The sequence below is a fragment of the Dreissena polymorpha genome, chromosome 4 (assembly GCF_020536995.1).
Source record: "Dreissena polymorpha isolate Duluth1 chromosome 4, UMN_Dpol_1.0, whole genome shotgun sequence".
In the NCBI taxonomy this organism is placed as follows: Eukaryota; Metazoa; Mollusca; class Bivalvia; order Myida; family Dreissenidae; genus Dreissena; species Dreissena polymorpha.
The window spans coordinates 1657647-1679727 of NC_068358.1; the positions used below are offsets into that span (position 1 = coordinate 1657647).

General features: G+C 36.4%; 2 protein-coding genes across 6 annotated transcripts in view; both read right to left on the reverse strand.

Annotated features, from left to right (window-relative positions):
• LOC127876197 (uncharacterized) overlaps window positions 1–22081 on the reverse strand; it is a 247181-nt gene that overhangs the window by 165047 nt on the left and 60053 nt on the right. The gene's annotated exons all lie outside the window — the stretch shown is intronic.
• On the reverse strand, window positions 98–20113 carry LOC127876189 (uncharacterized). The gene is made up of 12 exons (XM_052421216.1): window positions 19844–20113; window positions 18642–18784; window positions 17872–18148; window positions 17182–17324; window positions 16392–16668; window positions 15703–15845; window positions 14925–15201; window positions 14237–14379; window positions 13460–13736; window positions 12771–12913; window positions 11993–12269; window positions 98–965 (listed from the first exon to the last, which is right to left on the reverse strand). The coding sequence occupies exons 1-12, from the start codon at window positions 20040–20042 to the stop codon at window positions 949–951; spliced, it is 2316 nt and encodes a 771-aa protein (XP_052277176.1). The 5' UTR covers window positions 20043–20113; the 3' UTR covers window positions 98–948.

The window sequence follows — 22081 nt, forward strand, 5'->3', positions numbered from 1 at the left end:
CGGGGAGGGGGAGGGGGGCTACATGTCACGTGCAAAGCTCCTGATGTATTTCGCCATGGTCCAGAATTGTAAACTTCATTAAACAGAGACACATGAAAGGAGGAAAAGATAGTTTATTAACATTCTCACGAAGAATTAATGTAGTACTGTTATATATAAGCGAAACTCACAAAACACTTGATTATGAAAGACAAGAGGCATGATGAAAATATTAAATAATCAACCTTTTTTCGGATATATGAATTATACAATTATATTTCTGCAATCACATGCCCGTGGCATCTTAGAAGAAAACAAATGCAAATATATAGCAAGTCATGGTTACCATCATCAATCATGTAAGAACTTAATGTGTTAATGTTGATTTGTTTCGTTCCAATTCATAACACGGTGTGGAAACGACTGGACAGTGTTTGGTAAAAATAATACTTTAAACTTTCTTAAACAAGTCAAGTATGCTTTCTACCCACATTATGCAACTCATCCTTATTCATAACTATTCTGTTGTTGTTTTTCTACAAACAACCCAAAAAAGAAAAACAATACATATTTAACTTTTTCCCCCCTTTTTCCTTTTTTTAATCACAAGAACAAAAAAGTATATTAGCATACCTTGTATAACATGTTTGAACATTATTGCTGCTACATGGTATCACTTTGTTTTATGAGTATATACATGTATACATTGTATGCTTTATATTGAATAAAAAAATAATACTTGCTCCAACATTATAAAAATAAACTAAAGCGCTGCTTACTGACGATAAATATATATCTTTTTACAAAGTAGACATGTAAAGCTTTAAAACACTGCATGCACTCTTGTAATTGTACATACAATCGGAGATTATATTGTGTCCAAGCTCACTGTGTTAATATAGACGTCACTGGTCGTGGTTTGATTGTTTGGGGAGATTCAGTCTTCAATGTTCGCCCGTAATGCATATCTCAATTGATCTCGTGAGCTGCAAACATGCAAATTTAATCCAATTAAATCAAAACAGACACACATGTTGAAAAAGAACATCATGAATATGTTACGGAAAAACAAAATGTGCTTTTTTCATGAACACGCTGGTAATGAGGATACTTCGATAACCGATGGCACTTTAATAACAGATAAAAAAGCCACGCGCGAGAGGTAAGTTCCACATTTTTTAAAAGTTATATTCTAAAGATTAGTTTTTTTAGACAAGGAATATGGTCGAGTTGATAAATGGTGTATCCTTTTCTATTTGGAAGAAACAAATCACTGAAGAATGGTATATTTTTGCCCCAAAAATATAATATTCGGTAAAAAATCAGCATGAACTAGATGAGCAGTAAACATTTCAACACAATAACACTACTTAGAAATATTGCAAAAAAGTGTTTGATATTCCAGCATGTAGTTTTACCACCGTGCTTCAAATACTGACATTTTGACAGTATTCGATAAAATATAAACGAAGATTGAGCATGTTTTAATCGGTGGTAGTCATGAAGTTGCAGACGCTTCCCAAAAATTCCCGATAAAGGTCACTTCGGATTACAGAGACATTCAACGAATTGGGCACTCTAATAACAAATTTGTATCTTCTACCTAAAATGCATTTAACCAAGTTAATGCACACAAAGTTTTTTTATATCATTGTGATAATTGTTCTTTTTCTTGTTAAGTAGAAGTTATCCTCAATACCTGTGTTAACATGCTAAATTAGTGCAGTGTAACCTTACACGCTTAGGCATCAGCCAATCATTGTATAGGTAAAAGTCATGTGATCTGTTAATCATATTGATCTTTAATGTCGAGTAGTTAGCACGTTCTTGATTTATTTCAAAGTATTTTTATTTTATCGAAGTATGTACTGATCATCTAATTCATGCTGATTATCGATGGGATTTTATCGATTGTGTTTACATACACCACCGTTTTTCCGCGAATTTCTTTCTACGTTATACCAAGTGCTATACCATTAATCGACCAAACAATGTTCCGTGTATGCATACCTAATGAACATATCATAAATGAAATCAAGAGGGCCATGGTGTCCCTGGGTTGCTCAACTGAGTATATATATATTTATATAAATATATATATATGCATATATATATATATATATATATATGCGTTAACGGTAGTTTTGTGTGTGCGTGTGTGTGTGTGTGTGTGTGTGTGTGTGTGTGTGTGTGTGTGTGTGTGTGTGTGTGTGTGTGTGTGTGTGTGTGTGTGTGTGTGTGTGTGTGTGTGTGTGTGTGTGTGTGTGTGTGTGTGTGTGTGTGTGTGTGTGTGTGTGTGTGTGTGTGTGTGTGTGTGTGTGTGTGTGTGTGTGTGTGTGTGTGTGTGTGTGTGTGTGTGTGTGTATGTTTTTTTTAAATAGACATTTGTTACCCATTGCGACAAAGCTATATTTTGAATACAAGTAATATGAGGACAGTAATTTAATAATGATCATCAGCAAAAGAAAATGTAAGTACATTTTTCCACAAAGTGTTGTCCAGCTTTGAGATTATGACATACGCATCTCAGCATCTTTGTATGTTATAGGGGATGACTAATTACAACTTGTTTTTGCAAGAACAGCTTTAGATGCTGAGAACAACAGTATTTTTCAATAGATTGGGTGTTCACCGTCTATCATCACCATCGGAAATAGATGACCAGCGAAGCAAAAGTAAACATCATGCAAGAGGTAGCGCTTTTGAAAAGAATAAGTTGTACCATTTTTATCGCGAACGTTTTCCAAAAACTGTATGACAAATTAATAGCGGACATATCAAACTTCTTTCGTAATTAGTTGGAGTTGTTTATTAATACATTCGAGTGTTGAACTTTATCAATCATCAGCTACCTGGTACCGAAAGTTAACTTCATTGGGACATCTTTTTGCCTTTTGGCCGAGGAAAGTGTACTAATTTTGCCGAATTTTTCAATTATGTGCATATGGAATTATAAAAACAATCGGCTTTTGCAAGCTTCAGCCCAAAAATGTCGTTACTATGCAAATGTTTTGCTAATATATAAACGTCGTTGTGTACGGCGAATAGAACCTGATGTGTACGGCGTATAGCAAAATAAAATTAATTTTTGTACGGCGAATATTTAGGGGTAGCCCGTATTAAAAATTTGGTTTGCAGTGGCATATACTTCATTCTGGTTTCTCCTCTTTAGCATAACTCTATATTGTGGAAAGATTCTATTTTAAAAAGCAAAACAAGTGTAACGTGTTCCTGCATTGTATGTTTGGATCATAAATCAGAACGAGTTTTCGCCTGAAAATGGTATTTGCAACCACTAAAAAAATAGTTTACTGCATAGGCGTGGTAAAATGGGTTACACATTCAAATGAATTAACATTCAAGGGAATGTTTTAATGTACTATTTTTTGGATTATTGATTATAATCAGTTATCAGACTAGACAAGTGTTAAAATGCCAATACGCTGCAACTATTCTCCGTACATGACTTTAACTATTCACCATACACGACTTTTTCCATAAACAACTATTCGCCGTACACTACAGTTATTTTATTTTAATAGATTTCCACGCACAATAATCCAACCAAGTCCAGAAAAAGCGATAAGATGGTATATATTGCCAATAAGAATAGGAAATGAACTCAATACACGATGACAAACCATGTAATCATAAAAGAAAAGCTGTTTCTTCGAGAAGTACCAATTTCAAACCGGTACCAAGCAGGCATAAATTTGTGTAAATAACGCTTCATCGATACGAATTGCAATGTATATATTATTATATATTTTAGGTAAATACTCACTGCTCTCCATGGTTGGTTTATTTACTTTCGCTTCGCTGGTCATCTTTTTCCGGTGGTGATGATAGCCGGTGGTGTTTATAAAATAGTTTTTGCATAATTAAATACAATATGTTGAATTGTTATCATATATTAACGTCGGTTGTAAGGAAGTAAATGAGAATATGTACTAGAAAAATTTAACATTGATCTTTTAAGATACTAAACATCACTTGATCTTTTTTATAGTTACAAATGTGTGTAAATATAGAAGTAAACACACACAAGACATTGGAAAAATTATCATATCAAAACAAATGTCAAACTATTTGCAATTTAAATGCGCAAAAATCTGTAGCATAAATAATATTTATTCGCTAAAGAATAAACTATCTTATTCAACGCAAAGGCTGTTTTCAAAGTCGAAACTCCCAACCCCCCTTGTTAAAGGGATCTTTTCACGCTTTGGTAAATTGACAAAATTGAAAAAAGTTGTTTCAGATTCGCACATTTTCGTTTTAGTTATGATATTTGTGAGGAAACAGTAATACTGAACATTTACCATGGTCTAATATAGCCATTATATGCATCTTTTGACGATTTTAAAACCTAAAAATTATAAAGCGTTGCAACGCGAAACGATTGAATAATTCGGAGAGTTCTGTTTTTGTCGTTAAATTTTGTGAAACTACGAAGATTGCTTATATAAGGTATAAAATACGTCATGTATGTGTACTCGGCGGAATAGCTCAGTAGGCTAAAGCGTTTTTACTTTAGGACTCTGGCAGGACTCCAGGGGTCACTGGTTCGAAACCTGCTCCGGGCAATGTTCTTTTCCTTTTTTAAATTTTATTCTTGATTTTTAACTGGAGCTTTTACGATCCAATGTTTACATTTATCAATATAAAGCATTTAATGAATAAGTTAAAAAATGCCAAAATCTGTGAAAAGGCCCCTTTAATGCAATGCTATGGTATAACCCATTTCTACCCAGTCTATGACATCACTTGGACTCGTCCACTATGTATAAGCGCAGGTTTTTCCTCGATCGGCCTTTCATGTACTAGTCGATTATCCGAGTAAGTCAATAATTTATGAATTTTTAAAATTTTGCACGTGGTTGTGAAATTTTTATTTTGCTCTTTTCAAATGAGCACTTCTATAATTGTTTGTGTCGTATGTATATTTAAGTATATAAAATGGTTGTGTAATTTTAATTTAGCTCTTTTCAAATGAGCACCTGTTTAATTGTTTTTGTCGCATGTGCATTTTGGTATATAAAAATAGGTATACATATTTATATATATTTTGTGGTTTTAGATTCAAGATAAGCCGACCACGCGTTTGGTCTTCAACAATGTGTTTTAAGTATTTTTTTAAATGCATTTCGCTGTTAATGTATAATTTCAAAATATTTTTCGTACGGATATTTATTATATAAACATTTAGTACATATAGTTTCGGGGAAATATAATTATAATTTGGATTTTAGATATAAGATTAAATATAAGATTAGATATAAGATATATCGACCACGTGTCTGTATGATTATCGAAATGTGAATACACAGCAAAAGTCTACTTCAACTATTTGTGGTGTGGTGTAGTTTTGTGACATTTTGAAAGCGGCTGACATTTTGAAAGCTGTTCGTGTATCGTTCGTGTATCACTGGTGATCTGTTTATATTGTTAATGGTTTGTTTAGTTAACTTGTATTATTAAGCAAAGCTTAAATTCTACGTTTACTTTAGTTTTGCATTCAATTGAAATTATTGTCTATAACATTGTTCGCTTTCTGTTTTTATTAACTAGACTATTGTTATGGTTTTATAATGCCACCACGTGCCAAAAGACGTCGTGTTGAAGTTGCACAGTCGCTCAAGCCATGGGCGAAGACCAGGAAGAGACCACCGGCCGCGCGGAACCGGATCTGCCAGCGCCGGGAATAGAGCACGGGAATACGTCCGAACCGGGAACGAGAGCACAAGGTTGTGAGCAAGGTTGGTTAAACATGTACGCCCATGTAGCTTCGCAGACGAGACAAAAAAATTGGAATGGTGAATTTGTTGACTTTAGATCGCATTTACCAAAATTCAGAGAAACATATCAGCAAAAAGTAAAAATTATGAAAAGGGAGATGATTGTTTCACATTTTTGCGTAATTAAAAACATTGAACGCATAAGAGTTTGGTCCGACGCCTTTTTGATTAACATGGCCATATTTTTGGCGCGGCACGGAAATAAGCATTTACAACTAATCCAATATATGCATAACGTACGCACAGCAGCGTCGCGTTTCGCCGGATGGGCTGACTACGATAGGCAATTCAGGCTAAAACTTTCCCAAAATCCGACTTGTCGTTGGGACATAATCGACCCTGAATTTCGGATGCTATATATGCATTCCATTTCGGGTATGGCTAGTGTCGACGCTAGGCCTTGTTTTGCTTACAACAGCAAAGGGTTCTGCTCTTTCACCACTTGCTCGTTCGCCCACAAATGCTTTTAATGTGGCTCTCGGCATCCATCCTTGTATTGCTTCTCTCAAGCGCCTTACAGCTACCAACGTCCAGTTCGACCCACGTCCATCCAACAACCATAACGTTTCAGACCTCATGGTCCCAATGCTAATCACAATTTCAGATCCTTTAGTCCAGCTCAGCGATCCGGGGAACCTGGAAAGTATATGGGAGCTTGGCCGAACGCCTATATTTTTAATATTCAAAAGTTGACCTTACACTTGGCTGAATATCCCAACCAACCTGATGCATAATATATCCTAAACGGCTTCAGTAATGGATTTTCACTTCATTATGAAGGACCTCGATTACCTATTAATTCTAAAAATCTTGTATCAGCCCACGTTCACATGGTTGTTCTAAATGATAAGCTAACTAGTTTTAAACACAGGGGTCTACTAATTGGGCCGTTTAAATTTCCTCCTATTTCAAATTAACGTATAAATCATGTCTGTCATGTTCCAAAGTCATCGGGCGGTTGGAGACTAATCACAAATTTATCCTTTCCATCAGGCGCAAGTGTACATTACTTCATTAAGCCGGCTTTCAGCAGTGTACAGTACGCAAAATTTGACAGTGCTATCGATAAAGTGAGAACTTTGGGTAAGAGTGCATTTATGGCCAAGGCGGACATTGCTTCGGCGTTCGATTTATGTCTGGTGCATCCAATGGATTTCGATCTTTAAGGTATTAAAACGGCTATTGGTTATTGGATAAAGAAATCTCCTCCAATGGGTGCTTCGTCGGCGTGTTTTATATTTGAGAAAGTATCTGTATTTTTGCATTGGTTGGTGGCAACTAAAGTCTGCACCATTAACATTGAACATCTTCATGACGATTTTCTGTTGATAGGGAAAACAAAGAACGAGTGTTTTCTCATAATGGACAATTCAAATATAATATCATTAAATACCGAAAAATGTGTCAGCCGCCAACAAGTATTAACTTACCTCGGCCTAGAAATTGACGCGCGTAATCAGTTAATTCGAATCCCATAGGAAAATATTGAAAAGTCTCTTCAATCATTAGAATTACTTCTCATCTCTTAGACGTTGCAACAGCGGTCGTAACAGTCGACAGTGGGGCTACTTAACTTTATCACCCGCGCCATACCTGCCGGGCGTGCATTCAATAGAAGATTCTGTGATACGCTGCCGCATGCAAGAAAAGCACACCATAAAATTCGTATTTTCAACTGTTTAAAGGAGACGCTCGAGTTTGGATAAGATTCCTTCGCGAGTAGAATGGTAAGTGTTTATTTCATGAATCTGATTGGCTTCATAGTGACGTCATGGAACTCTTCGCAGACGCGAGTGGTAATAAAGACTAGGGGTGAGGCTGTTGCTTTTAGGGAGAATGGTCATTTTTCCCATGGCCAGTCACTTTTGGGATTAAGCTATTTAGAAACGTTACATTTTTGGAATTAGTACAGATAATTGTATCCCTGCATTTATGGGGTGCCGACCTTAGAAATAAAAAGATTATTTTGCGGTCGGATACCAAGGCTTTAGTTTTTAGTGAACACACTTCCCACTTTGCACAGGGATTGTCATTTTGAACTTTTATTTCCTGCCGTTCTCGGGGAAATTTGTGTTTTATTACAAATCGTCACAGCCTTGACATTTTAATGCCAAACTTTCAAGAGAATAAATTGTGGTTAAACTTTTCTTGGTGTTTGTCGTTGAATTAATACATTATTTTTGCAAAAAAACAACTGCCGAAACAACTTTTCTTTTTAACCAAACAGATTGGTGTGCTTCCTAAAAGATGTGATAAATTGTTATTTTGTTCAATACCAGTTTGTTTACATTTTTGACAAAGTGTTTTCAAACAACTGAAATAATTTTCAGACTCACCTTGAAATGATATTTCCAATTGAAACAACAATAAAACCTGTTAAAATCACAAATCCTTCATAATCACACACAAACTACTTACTGACTGAAAACGTTTAAATAAATCTTATGAACGGTGTCCAACTGACATCAAGACAAAGGTCTTTGATGGGAGAGCCCAGTTAGTTGGGGCCAATTTTCAGGGAGTGTTACACATTAAGAAGACATCACTCAACACTATTGTACTGCAACAATGCACAGGTATAAATGAGTATTATAGAGAGTAGGATAAGTGAATGATTAAAGGTCAAATAAGATTCATTTGTAACAATTCTTGTTGTCTTGTTGGTTTTAACACTATGTTGAATTTCTACAAAAAATAAATAATCATCAACATCCTCACTTCAACTAAAGTTTTAAAATGCTTTTAATATATGCACATTAGGAAAAACGCCGCTCTCCTAGTGGCCATGTTTTTCAACGAACTGTAACCATTTTCGAACTCAGCCGAGCTACAAATTTTCGGACCAGTTTCCATGAAGATTGGACTATAAATGTGACTTCTACAGTGTTAACAAGATTTTACTATAGCCATATAAGGAAAACTGCCCCGCCACCTGGCGGCCATGTTTTTCAACCGACCGGAACTTTTTTCAAACTCAGCCTAGCTATCATAAGAACAAATGTTCTGACGTTATTTCATGAAGATTTTACTTTATATGTGACTCCTATAGTGCAAACAAGGTTATACTATAGCAATATTAGGAAAACTGCCCCAATCCCTGGCGGCCATATCTTTTAATGGACCAGAACCGTTTTCAAACTCAACTGAGCTATCATTGAGACACATGTTATGACCAATTTTCATGAAGATTGGACTATACATGTGACTTCTAGAGTGTTAACAAGGTTTTACTGTAGCCATATAAGGAAAACTGCCTCGCTCCCTGGCCGCCATGTTGTTTAATGGACCGAAACCATTTTCAAACTCAGCCTAGCTATCAAAAGAAAAAATGTTCCGACCAATTTTCATGAAGATTGGACTATAAATGTGACTCGTAGTGTGTTAACAAGGTTTTACTATAGCCATATAAGCTAAACTGCACCGTCCCCTGGTGGCTATATTTTTCAACGAACCATTTTAAAACTCAGCCGAGATATCATTTGAACAAATGTTCAGACACAGTTTAATGAAGATTTGACTGAAATTAAGTCTTCTTACAAAGTTTTACTATAGCCATATAAGAAAATCTGCCCCGCCATTTTTTCAACTGACCGGAACCATTTTTAAACTTAGCTGAGATAATATTGGGACAAATGTTCTGACAAAGTTTCATGAAGATTGGGCAATAAATGTGACTTTTAGAGTGTTAACAAGCTTTTTCTTTAATTTGACCTAGTTACCTAGTTTTTTACCTCACGTGACCCAGTTTCGAACTCGACCAAGATATAATTAGGACAAATCTTCAGACCAAGTTTCATGAATATCAGAAGTAAATGTGGCCTCTAGAGTGTTAACACGGCAAAATGTTGACGACGCACGACGGACGACGCACGCCGGACAAAAGGTGATCACAAAAGCTCACCATGAGCACGTTGTGCTCAGGTGAGCTAAAACACCTGCAACACCTTCAACAACGTCATCGACTTTAAAAAGGCTTTCGACCACATGTGGCATTATGGCCTATGGCATGTTATGACAGGATTCAAAATTGATAAATGGCTGGTGCAAGTAATCCAAAAACTCTACGGAAACACCATCAGTGCAGTATTTCTCAACGGACAGCAGGGGGACAACTGTAGGACATCAGTGGGCGTTTGTCAGGTATGTCTGCTATATCCCGTCCTGTTCAACTTTTCCTTGAGAAGATAATGCAGGAGACTCTCCAAGACCACAACATCTCCATTTGCATTGATGGAACCCCAATCTCCAACTTGAGATTCGCTGATGATATTTACCTCATGGGTGGCACCAGCAGTGAACTTCAGGGTCTCACCAACAGACGCTATGAACAGCACAACCAACACCAGCACAGACATCACCATGAATGGCGAGAAGCTAGAACAAGTGACCAGCTTCAAGTACTTGGGTTTAACCCTGTCCAAGGATGGTAACAGTACCGCTAAGGTCCGAATAAGAATTGCCATGGCGATAAAAGTGATGGCAAGACTGAGCAGGTTTTTTAAGTATGTTCCATCAGCTTCCCCACCAAATACAGGCTCTACAAGTCCCTCGTAGTCTCCATCCTACTCTACGGCTGAGAGACATTGACGCTTCGTGCAGACAGAACGCAGGATACATGCATTTGAACATAAATGTCTCCAAAGACTGCTCCGCAGTCTATACGGAGCACACGACCAATGTCCGGAACAAGACTGCAACACTTGTTGGTCAACAAGACCCTCTAACAGCAACCGTCCAACGACAAAAGTTGGCTTGGTTTGGACACGTCACTAGGCACGACCCTCTAAGCAAGACTGTTCTCCAGGGCACACTAGAGGGAGATCGACGTTGAGGCCGTCAGAAAAAGAGCTAGATAGACAATGTAGAAGAATGGACATCCCTTTCCTATGTTGAATTACTCTCTGCACCACACAACAGACCTGACTGGAAGAGGATTTCTGTATCGTCATCCCTCATTTCTCTCCAACAGCCAAACCGGTCAAGGGATTGATGCTTATGATGTATGATGTATGAAATGGAAGTGTTAAATCATTATTATTCTTGGGACATGATTTTCCTTGACTATGTGGGTTGACAAATTAAATGTCTCATTTAAATAATTAGCTTGTATGTTTTTTATGTCCCCCACCACTATAGTGGGGGACATATTGTTTTTGCCCTGTCTGTTGGTTTGTTTGTGTGTTTGTTTGTTTGCCCCAACTTTAACATTTGCAATAACTTTTGCAATGTTGAAGATAGCAACTTGATATTTGGCATGCATGTGTATCTCATGGAGCTGCACATTTTGAGTGGTGAAAGGTTAAGGTCAAGGTCATCCTTTAAGATCAAAGGTCAAATATATAGCTTCAAAGCGGCGCAAAAGGGGACATAGGGTTTCTGACAAACACATATATTGTTTGTTTGTTTGTTTTTGGCCAAAATAAAATATCCATGAGTATGCGTATCCTGGTTTTACTGATTTTTTTAAACGACAACATTTACCGCTAATAAATATAAATAACTTTTAAGTATCTGGAAAAGCAGTTTGTCTACTCGTGTTCCTAACTCTAATGAATTTCTCACAATAATAACTTTTTGATTATCCGGCATGTTTATTTTTCCTCCTTTTCATGCATACTTGAGACATGCATATTTCTTATTAACTTGTGGGATGACATAAATCTGCAGATCGTGCCACACTGTAACGATTTTGTCAATGATTGTCTGTAATTTATGATTGACGGAATCTGGGTAAAGTGTCGAAAAGCATGCAAATACAATTGAGCGGCCCTCTGGGAAAACGGGGTTAAAACAATGTGCATTAAGTGTTGTCTCAGATTAGCCTGTGCAGTCAGTACAGGCAAATCGGAGACAACAATTTCTGCCAAAACAGGATTTTAATTTACTTTACAGGATACTTCCTTCAAACGATACATTAAGTAAAAGAGGAAAGTGTCTTCACTGACAAGCATGTGTTGATTGCACAGGCTAATCTGGGGCAAAACTTTACACACAAGCATTAAGCTGTGTTTTCCCAGAGTGATCCCAAATTATGTCACACTATCTGTGCGATTCTTCTTTGTTTGACGCAAATTATTACGATATATCTGGTCATTAAGGTTTTAGGTTAGATATCATTTTCATCGTAAGGAATATTGTAATTGTTCGCGACAAACAATGACATCGTTTGGCAACTGGAGGGTTAGACAATGGTATGGTAATGCATATTTAGTCACCTAGTACTGGCTTGGTAGTCATTATTTGACGATCAGTCGTATCTTCTCCAATACAAAGACCATTCTCTGGAAATCGATCACAGTTTAAGTTATCTGGCCACTCAAACCCGAATTTGTTCATCAGCTTTTCGCATGGGGTTCGGGCCTCCACGCACAGACTACGGCACGGTGGGATGGGGTCCGGATGTTCTGTGCACATCGGAGCATACAAGGTGCACAGCAAAAGTTTCAGATGTTTACTGCACTGTACTTTGACCAGCGGAAAGAATTGCTGAGCCTTGAATTTAAAAATAAAAACATGCTCAAAAATTGAGAAATCAATCGTGTAATGTTGTGCATTCTTTGAACTTCTGAACTGGACTGTATAGACATATTTTCGTACAAGTTCCTCTTACTGATTAATGTTGCACCTAAGGCATTGTTGGCTATTAATCATTCTGTTTTATAACGAATATGCATTTTTCCATTATCAATTAAAATAAATTAATGTTCGCCAATGACTAAGATGATCATTATTTATATGTATGGGCTTAACTTAAACATCTTTTTTTTTCAAACAGCAATATGAAATAAGAAATGTCAAATATGAAATGTGAAAATGAAAATGGTGAATTGTGATATGAAACAGGCTTAAAGTGCTTTAACTGATAATAGATAAAGAGGACATGAAGTTAATATTATATTCCATAAAATCAATTATGTTGATTTTCAATTACGGAAATTCGTTAATTAATTGATCGATCAAGAAAGGGCCTCTCTTGTTCGATTTCAAACTTACCTCCATCTCAGCGTCCTCCTGATTTGTGTGGTTCATAAAATTTGGCATACGAGTCTCGTTATACGGTAAATCCTTACATAGGCCGACTTTTATTGGTTCACACCTTCCAACACTTTTTTCCTTGTTGTTTTGTAAATCATTTCCTGCAGCAAAAGACATTCTTAGAACTTAATATTTATATTATATATCAATGTCTAATTGTTCACCTTTTCATCTGGTATGACGTCATGGAACTATAAGCAACCTAAGACCTTATAACGCTGACACGATTTCGGACTTTTTTTGTCTCAGATTAGCATGTGTAGTCAGTACAGGCAAATGGGAGACAACAATTTCTGCCAAAACAGGATTTTAATTTACTTTACAGGATACTTCCTTCAAACGATACATTAAGTAAAAGAGGAAAGTGTCTTCACTGATAAGCATGTGTTGATTGCATAGGCTCACTGGGGCAATACTTTACACACAAGCATTAAGCTGTGTTTTCCCAGAGTGATCCCAAATTATGTCACACTATCTGTGCGCTTCTTCTTTGTTTGACGCAAATAATGACGATATATCTGGTCTTTACGGTTTTAGATTAGATATAATTTTCATCGTAAGGAATATGGTAATTGTTCGCGACAAACAATGACATCGTTTGGCAACTGGAGGGTTAGACAATGGTATGGTAATACATATTTAGTCACCTAGTATTGGCTTGGTAGTCATTATTTGACGATCAGTCGTATCTTCTCCAATACAAAGACCATTATCCGGAAATCGATCACAGTTTAAGTTATCTGGCCACTCAAACCCGAATTTGTTTATCAGCTTTTCGCATGGGGTTCGGGCCTCCACGCACAGACTACGGCACGGTGGGATGGGGTCCGGATGTTCTGTGCACATCGGAGCATACAAGGTGCACAGCAAAAGTTTCAGATGTTTACTGCACTGTACTTTGACCAGCGGAAAGAATTGCTGAGCCTTGAATTTAAAAATAAAAACATGCTCAAGAATTGAGAAATCAATCGTGCAATGTTGTGCATTCTTTAAACTTCTGAACTGGGCTGTATAGACATATTTTCGTACAAGTTCCTCTTACTGAATAATACTACACCTAAGATATTGTTGGCTATTAATCATTCTGTTTTATAACGAATGTGAATTTTTCCATTATCAATTAAAATAAATTAATGTTCGACAATAAATAAGATTATCATTATTTATATGTATGGGCTTAACTTAAACATCTTTTTTTTCAAACAGCAATATGAAATATGAAATTTGAAATATGATATGCGAAAATGAAAAATGGTGTTTGTGATATGAAACAGGCTTTAAGTGCTTTAACTGATAATAGATAAAGAGGACCTGAAGTTAATATTATATTCCATAAAATCAATTATGTTGATTTTCATTTACGGACATTCGTTAATTAATTAATCAATCAAGGAAGGGCCTCTCTTGTTCGATTTCAAACTTACCTCCATCCCAGCGTCCTCCTGATTTGTGTGGTTCATAAAATTTGGCATACGAGTCTCGTTGTACGGTAAATCCTTACATATGCCGACTTTTATTGGCTCACACCTTCCAACACTTTTTTCCTTGTTGTTTTGTAAATCATTTCCTGCAGCAAAAGACATTCTTAGAACCTAATATTTATATTATATATCAATGTCTAATTGTTCACCTTTTCATCTGGTATGACATCATGGAACTATAAGCAACCTAAGACCTTATAACGCTGACACGATTTCGGAATGTTGTTGTCTCAGATTAGCCTGTGTAGTCAGTACAGGCATTGGGAGACAACAATTTCTGCCAAAACAGGATTTTTATTTGCTTTACAGGATACTTCCTTCAAACGATACATTAAGTAAAAGAGGAAAGTGTCTTCACTGATAAGCATATGTTGATTGCACAGGCTCACTGGGGCAATACTTTACACACAAGCATTAAGCTGTGTTTTCCCAGAGTGATCCCAAATTATGTCACACTATCTGTGCGATTCTTCTTTGTTTGACGCAAATAATTACGATATATCTGGTCATTAAGGTTTTAGGTTAGATATCATTTTCATCGTAAGGCATGTGGTAATTGTTCACGACAAACAATGACATCGTTTGGCAACTGGAGGGTTAGACAATGGTATGGTCATGCATATTTAGTCACCTAGTACTGGCTTGGTAGTCATTATTTGACCATCAGTCGTATCTTCTCCAATACAAATACCATTCTCTGGAAATCGATCACAGTTTAAGTTATCTGGCCACTCAAACCCGAATTTGTTCATCAGCTTTTCGCATGGGGTTCGGGCCTCCACGCACAGACTACGGCACGGTGGGATGAGGTCCGGATGTTCTGTGCACATCGGAGCATACAAGGTGCACAGCAAAAGTTTCAGATGTTTACTGCACTGTACTTTGACCAGCGGAAAGAATTGCTGAGCCTTGAATTTAAAAATAAAAACATGCTCAAAAATTGAGAAATCAATCGTGTAATGTTGTGCATTCTTTGAACTTCTGAACTGGGCTGTATAGACATATTTTCGTACAAGTTCCTCTTACTGATTAATGTTGCACCTAAGGCATTGTTGGCTATTAATCATTCTGTTTTATAACGAATATGCATTTTTCCATTATCAATTAAAATAAATTAATGTTCGCCAATGACTAAGATGATCATTATTTATATGTATGGGCTTAACTTAAACATCTTTTTTTTTCAAACAGCAATATGAAATAAGAAATGTCAAATATGAAATGTGAAAATGAAAATGGTGAATTGTGATATGAAACAGGCTTAAAGTGCTTTAACTGATAATAGATAAAGAGGACCTGAAGTTAATATTATATTCCATAAAATCAATTATGTTGATTTTCAATTACGGAAATTCGTTAATTAATTGATCGATCAAGAAAGGGCCTCTCTTGTTCGATTTCAAACTTACCTCCATCTCAGCGTCCTCCTGATTTGTGTGGTTCATAAAATTTGGCATACGAGTCTCGTTATACGGTAAATCCTTACATAGGCCGACTTTTATTGGTTCACACCTTCCAACACTTTTTTCCTTGTTGTTTTGTAAATCATTTCCTGAAGCAAAAGACATTCTTAGAACTTAATATTTATATTATATATCAATGTCTAATTGTTCACCTTTTCATCTGGTATGACATCATGGAACTATAAGCAACCTAAGACCTTATAACGCTGACACGATTTCGGACTTTTTTTGTCTCAGATTAGCCTGTGTAGTCAGTACAGGCAAATGGGAGACAACAATTTCTGCCAAAACAGGATTTTAATTTACTTTACAGGATACTTCCTTCAAACGATACATTAAGTAAAAGAGGAAAGTGTCTTCACTGATAAGCATGTGTTGATTGCATAGGCTCACTGGGGCAATACTTTACACACAAGCATTAAGCTGTGTTTTCCCAGAGTGATGCCAAATTATGTCACACTATCTGTGCGCTTCTTCTTTGTTTGACGCAAATAATGACGATATATCTGGTCTTTACGGTTTTAGATTAGATATCATTTTCATCGTAAGGAATATGGTAATTGTTCGCGACAAACAATGACATCGTTTGGCAACTGGAGGGTTAGACAATGGTATGGTAATACATATTTAGTCACCTAGTATTGGCTTGGTAGTCATTATTTGACGATCAGTCGTATCTTCTCCAATACAAAGACCATTATCCGGAAATCGATCACAGTTTAAGTTATCTGGCCACTCAAACCCGAATTTGTTTATCAGCTTTTCGCATGGGGTTCGGGCCTCCACGCACAGACTACGGCACGGTGGGATGGGGTCCGGATGTTCTGTGCACATCGGAGCATACAAGGTGCACAGCAAAAGTTTCAGATGTTTACTGCACTGTACTTTGACCAGCGGAAAGAATTGCTGAGCCTTGAATTTAAAAATAAAAACACGCTCAAGAATTGAGAAATCAATCGTGTAATGTTGTGCATTCTTTGAACTTCTGAACTGGGCTGTATAGACATATTTTCGTACAAGTTCCTCTTACTGATTAATGTTGCACCTAAGGCATTGTTGGCTATTAGTCATTCTGTTTCATAACGAATATGCATTTTTCCATTATCACTTAAAATAAATTAATGTTCGCCAATGAATAAGATGATCATGATTTATATGGATGGGCTTAACTTAAACATCTTTTTTCCAAACAGCAATGTGAAATATGAAATGTGGAATATGAAATTCAAAATATGAAATGTGAAAATGAAAATGCTGCATTGTGATTTGAAACAGGCTTTTAAAGCTTTAACTGATAATAGATAAAGAGGTTCTGAAGTTAATATTATATTCCATAAAATCAATTATGTTGATTTTCATTTACGGACATTCGTTAATTAATTAATCAATCAAGGAAGGGCATCTCTTGTTCGATTTCAAACTTACCTCCATCCCAGCGTCCTCCTGATTTGTGTGGTTCATAAAATTTGGCATACGAGTCTCGTTGTACGGTAAATCCTTACATATGCCGACTTTTATTGGCTCACACCTTCCAACACTTTTTTCCTTGTTGTTTTGTAAATCATTTTCTGAAGAAAAAGACATTCTTAGAACCTAATATTTATATTATATATCAATGTCTTATTGTTCACCTTTTCATCTGGTATGACATCATAGAACTATAAGCAATCTAAGACCTTATAACGCTGACACGATTTCGGATTTTTTTTTCTCAGATTAGCCTGTGTAGTCAGTACAAGGCAAATCGGAGACAACAATTTCTGCCAAAACAGGATTTTTATTTGCTTTACAGGATACTTCCTTCAAACGATACATTAAGTAAAAGAGGAAAGTGTCTTCACTGATAAGCATATGTTGATTGCACAGGCTAATCTGGGGCAATACTTTACACACAAGCATTAAGCTGTGTTTTCCCAGAGTGATCCCAAATTATGTCACACTATCTGTGCGATTCTTCTTTGTTTGACGCAAATAATGACGATATATCTGGTCATTACGGTTTTAGGTTAGATATCATTTTCATCGTAAGGCATATGGTAATTGTTCGCGACAAACAATGACATCGTTTGGCAACTGGAGGGTTAGACAATGGTATGGTCATGCATATTTAGTCACCTAGTACTGGCTTGGTAGTCATTATTTGACTATCAGTCGTATCTTCTCCAATACAAAGACCATTCTCTGGATATCGATCACAGTTTAAGTTATCTGGCCACTCAAACCCGAATTTGTTCATCAGCTTTTCGCATGGGGTTCGGGCCTCCACGCACAGACTACGGCACGGTGGGATGGGGTCCGGATGTTCTGTGCACATCGGAGCATACAAGGTGCACAGCAAAAGTTTCAGATGTTTACTGCACTGTACTTTGACCAGCGGAAAGAATTGCTGAGCCTTGAATTTAAAAATAAAAACATGCTCAAGAATTGAGAAATCAATCGTGCAATGTTGTGCATTCTTTAAACTTCTGAACTGGGCTGTATAGACATATTTTCGTACAAGTTCCTCTTACTGAATAATACTACACCTAAGATATTGTTGGCTATTAATCATTCTGTTTTATAACGAATGTGAATTTTTCCATTATCAATTAAAATAAATTAATGTTCGACAATGACTAAGATTATCATTATTTATATGTATGGGCTTAACTTAAACATCTTTTTTTTCAAACAGCAATATGAAATTTGAAATATGATATGCGAAAATGAAAAATGGTGTTTGTGATATGAAACAGGCTTTAAGTGCTTTAACTGATAATAGATAAAGAGGACCTGAAGTAAATATTATATTCCATAAAATCAATTATGTTGATTTTCATTTACGGACATTCGTTAATTAATTAATCAATCAAGGAAGGGCCGCTCTTGTTCGATTTCAAACTTACCTCCATCCCAGCGTCCTCCTGATTTGTGTGGTTCATAAAATTTGGCATACGAGTCTCGTTGTACGGTAAATCCTTACATATGCCGACTTTTATTGGCTCACACCTTCCAACACTTTTTTCCTTGTTGTTTTGTAAATCATTTCCTGAAGAAAAAGACATTCTTAGAACGTACTATTTATATTATATATCAATGTCTAATTGTTCACCTTTTCATCTGGTATGACATCATGGAACTATAAGCAACCTAAGACCTTATAACGCTGACACGATTTCGGAATTTTGTTGTCTCAGATTAGCCTGTGTAGTCAGTACAGGTATTGGGAGACAACAATTTCTGCCAAAACAGGATTTTTATTTGCTTTACAGGATACTTCCTTCAAACGATACATTAAAGGGGCCTTTTCACAGATTTTGGCATTTTTTAACTTATTCATTAAATGCTTTATATCGATAAATGTAAACATTGGATCGTAAAAGCTCCAGTAAAAAATCAAGAATAAAATTTAAAAAAGGAAAAGAACATTGCCCGGACCAGGTTTCGAACCAGTGACCCCTGGAGTCCTGCCAGAGTCCTGAAGTAAAAACGCTTTAACCTACTGAGCTATTCCGCCAAGTACACACATTAGACGTATTTTATACCTTATATAAGCAATCTTCGTAGTTTCACAAAATTTAACGACAAAAACAGAACTCTCCAAATTATTCAATCGTTTCGCGTTGCAACGCTTTATAATTTTTAGGTTTTAAAATCGTCAAAAGATGCATATAATGGCTATATTAGACCATGGTAAATGTTCAGTATTACTGTTTCCTCACAAATATCATAACTAAAACGAAAATTTGCGAATCTGAAACAACTTTTTTCAATTTTGTCAATTTACCAAAGCGTGAAAAGATCCCTTTAAGTAAAAGAGGAAAGTGTCTTCACTGATAAGCATATGTTGATTGCACAGGCTAATCTGGGGCAATACTTTACACACAAGCATTAAGCTGTGTTTTCCCAGAGTGATCCAAAATTATGTCACACTATCTGTGCGATTCTTCTTTGTTTGACGCAAATAATTACGATATATCTGGTCATTAAGGTTTTAGGTTAGATATCATTTTCATCGTAAGGCATGTGGTAATTGTTCGCGACAAACAATGACATCGTTTGGCAACTGGAGGGTTAGACAATGGTATGGTCATGCATATTTAGTCACCTAGTACTGGCTTGGTAGTCATTATTTGACCATCAGTCGTATCTTCTCCAATACAAATACCATTCTCTGGAAATCGATCACAGTTTAAGTTATCTGGCCACTCAAACCCGAATTTGTTCATCAGCTTTTCGCATGGGGTTCGGGCCTCCACGCACAGACTACGGCACGGTGGGATGGGGTCCGGATGTTCTGTGCACATCGGAGCATACAAGGTGCACAGCAAAAGTTTCAGATGTTTACTGCACTGTACTTTGACCAGCGGAAAGAATTGCTGAGCCTTGAATTTAAAAATAAAAACATGCTCAAGAATTGAGAAATCAATCGTGTAATGTTGTGCATTCTTTGAACTTCTGAACTGGGCTGTATAGACATATTTTCGTACAAGTTCCGTTTACTGATTAATGTTACACCTAAGATATTGTTGGCTATTAATCATTCTGTTTTATAACGAATGTGCATTTTTCCATTATCAATTAAAATAAATTAATGTTCGCCAATGACTAAGATGATCATTATTTATATGTATGGGCTTAACTTAAACATCTTTTTTTTTAAACAGCAATATGAAATATGAAATTTGAAATATGAAATGTGAAAATGAAAAATGGTGTTTGTGATATGAAACAGGCTTTAAGTGCTTTAACTGATAATAGATAAAGAGGACCTGAAGTTATTATTATATTCCATAAAATCAATTATGTTGATTTTCAATTACGGAAATTCGTTAATTAATTAATCAATCAAGGAAGGGCCTCTCTTGTTCGATTTCAAACTTACCTCCATCCCAGCGTCCTCCTGAGTTGTGTGGTTCATAAAATTTGGCATACGAGTATCGTTATACGGTAAATCCTTACATAGGCCGACTTTTATTGGTTCACACCTTCCAACACTTTTTTCCTTGTTGTTTTGTAAATCATTTCCTGCAGCAGAAGACATTCTAAGAACATAATATTTATATGAGATGGTATCTGGTTAAACAAATTGTTTACTAGTGCCTCATAAGACTAATATTGTTATTATCTGGCATGCTTTCTTCCCTTGTTACATGTTCAATGACTAATTTTTTACCTTTTCATCTGGTATGACATCATGGAACTATAAGCAACCTAAGACCTTATAACACTGACACGATTTCGGATTTTTGTCGGCAATCGCCTGCTATTTACAGAATCTAGGAGAAGCACTTTAAAGGGACCTTTCCATGTTTTGGACAAAAAACAACAAGAGGGCCATGGGTCCTAAGGCGCTTACATGAGACCCGAAGGAATCAAACTATTCATGGAAGGTGGAGTTCAAAATATTTTAAGTACTTAATGAAACATAAATATTATCATAAGGTTCACAAGAAGAAATTTGCTCGCCCCTGGAAACCATGCACTTCAGAGCACCGGAACTATTTTCAAACTAAATCAAGATATTATAGGAAAATATGATCTCAGCATATTTCATTAAGATTGAACTAACATGTGACTTATAGAGAGTTCACAATAGCAATTTCACTATAGCACTAAATAAAATCTGCCACCCACCCGTGGGCCTTGCTTTTAAACAAACTGGAACTATTTTCAGACTCGCCTTGCAATGACATTTCCAATTAAAACAACTCTATTTAAACCACAGATCTCTCACACCAAGACTACCGACGTCATCGATAAACTGTGTGCCATTACCATTTTTGTTTTCCACTGGTATCAGTCTGAAGGTCTTTGGTGTGGGTTTCCAGCTGGGGCCTATTTTTAGGGACTAAGGGCATTTAAACTGCAAGCCTGTTACACAATTCCATTTCAAAATGCATCAAAGTTATATACAGTTGTTTCCCACGTAAGTAATTATACCCCCACAAACGAAGTTTAAGGGGTATATAGGAGTGAACTTGTCTGTCTGTCGGTCGGTAGGTCTGTCGGTCCGTATTAAGTGTCCGCTCTCTAATTCAAGTAGTTTTCATCCGATCTTCACCAAACTTGGTCAGAAGTTGTATCTACATGATGTCTAGGCCAAGTTCGAACATGGGCCTTGCCGGGTCAAAAACTAGGTCACGGGATCACTTAGTGCGTTTTAAACATTCAGCATGTTGTCAGCTCTCTATTTCAAGTAGTTTTCATCCGATCTTCACTAAACTTGGTCAGAAGTTTTATCTAGATGATCTTAAGGCCAAGTTCGAACATGGGCCATGCCAGATCAAAAACAAGGTCACAGGGTCATTTAGTACGTTTTACACAATGAGCATGGTGTCCGCTC

Bases quoted from the DNA above. Each gene is read 5' to 3' on its own strand.
- LOC127876189 (XM_052421216.1), bottom strand. From the start codon at position 20,042: ATGTGCACAGAACATCCGGACCCCATCCCACCGTGCCGTAGTCTGTGC. The intron at 12,914-13,459 runs GTGACTAAATAT...CTTTTGCTGCAG, and splicing joins GACTACCAAGCCAATACTAG to GAAATGATTTACAAAACAAC. The intron at 12,270-12,770 runs GTAAGTTTGAAA...TTTAAATTCAAG, and splicing joins AGGAGGACGCTGAGATGGAG to GCTCAGCAATTCTTTCCGCT.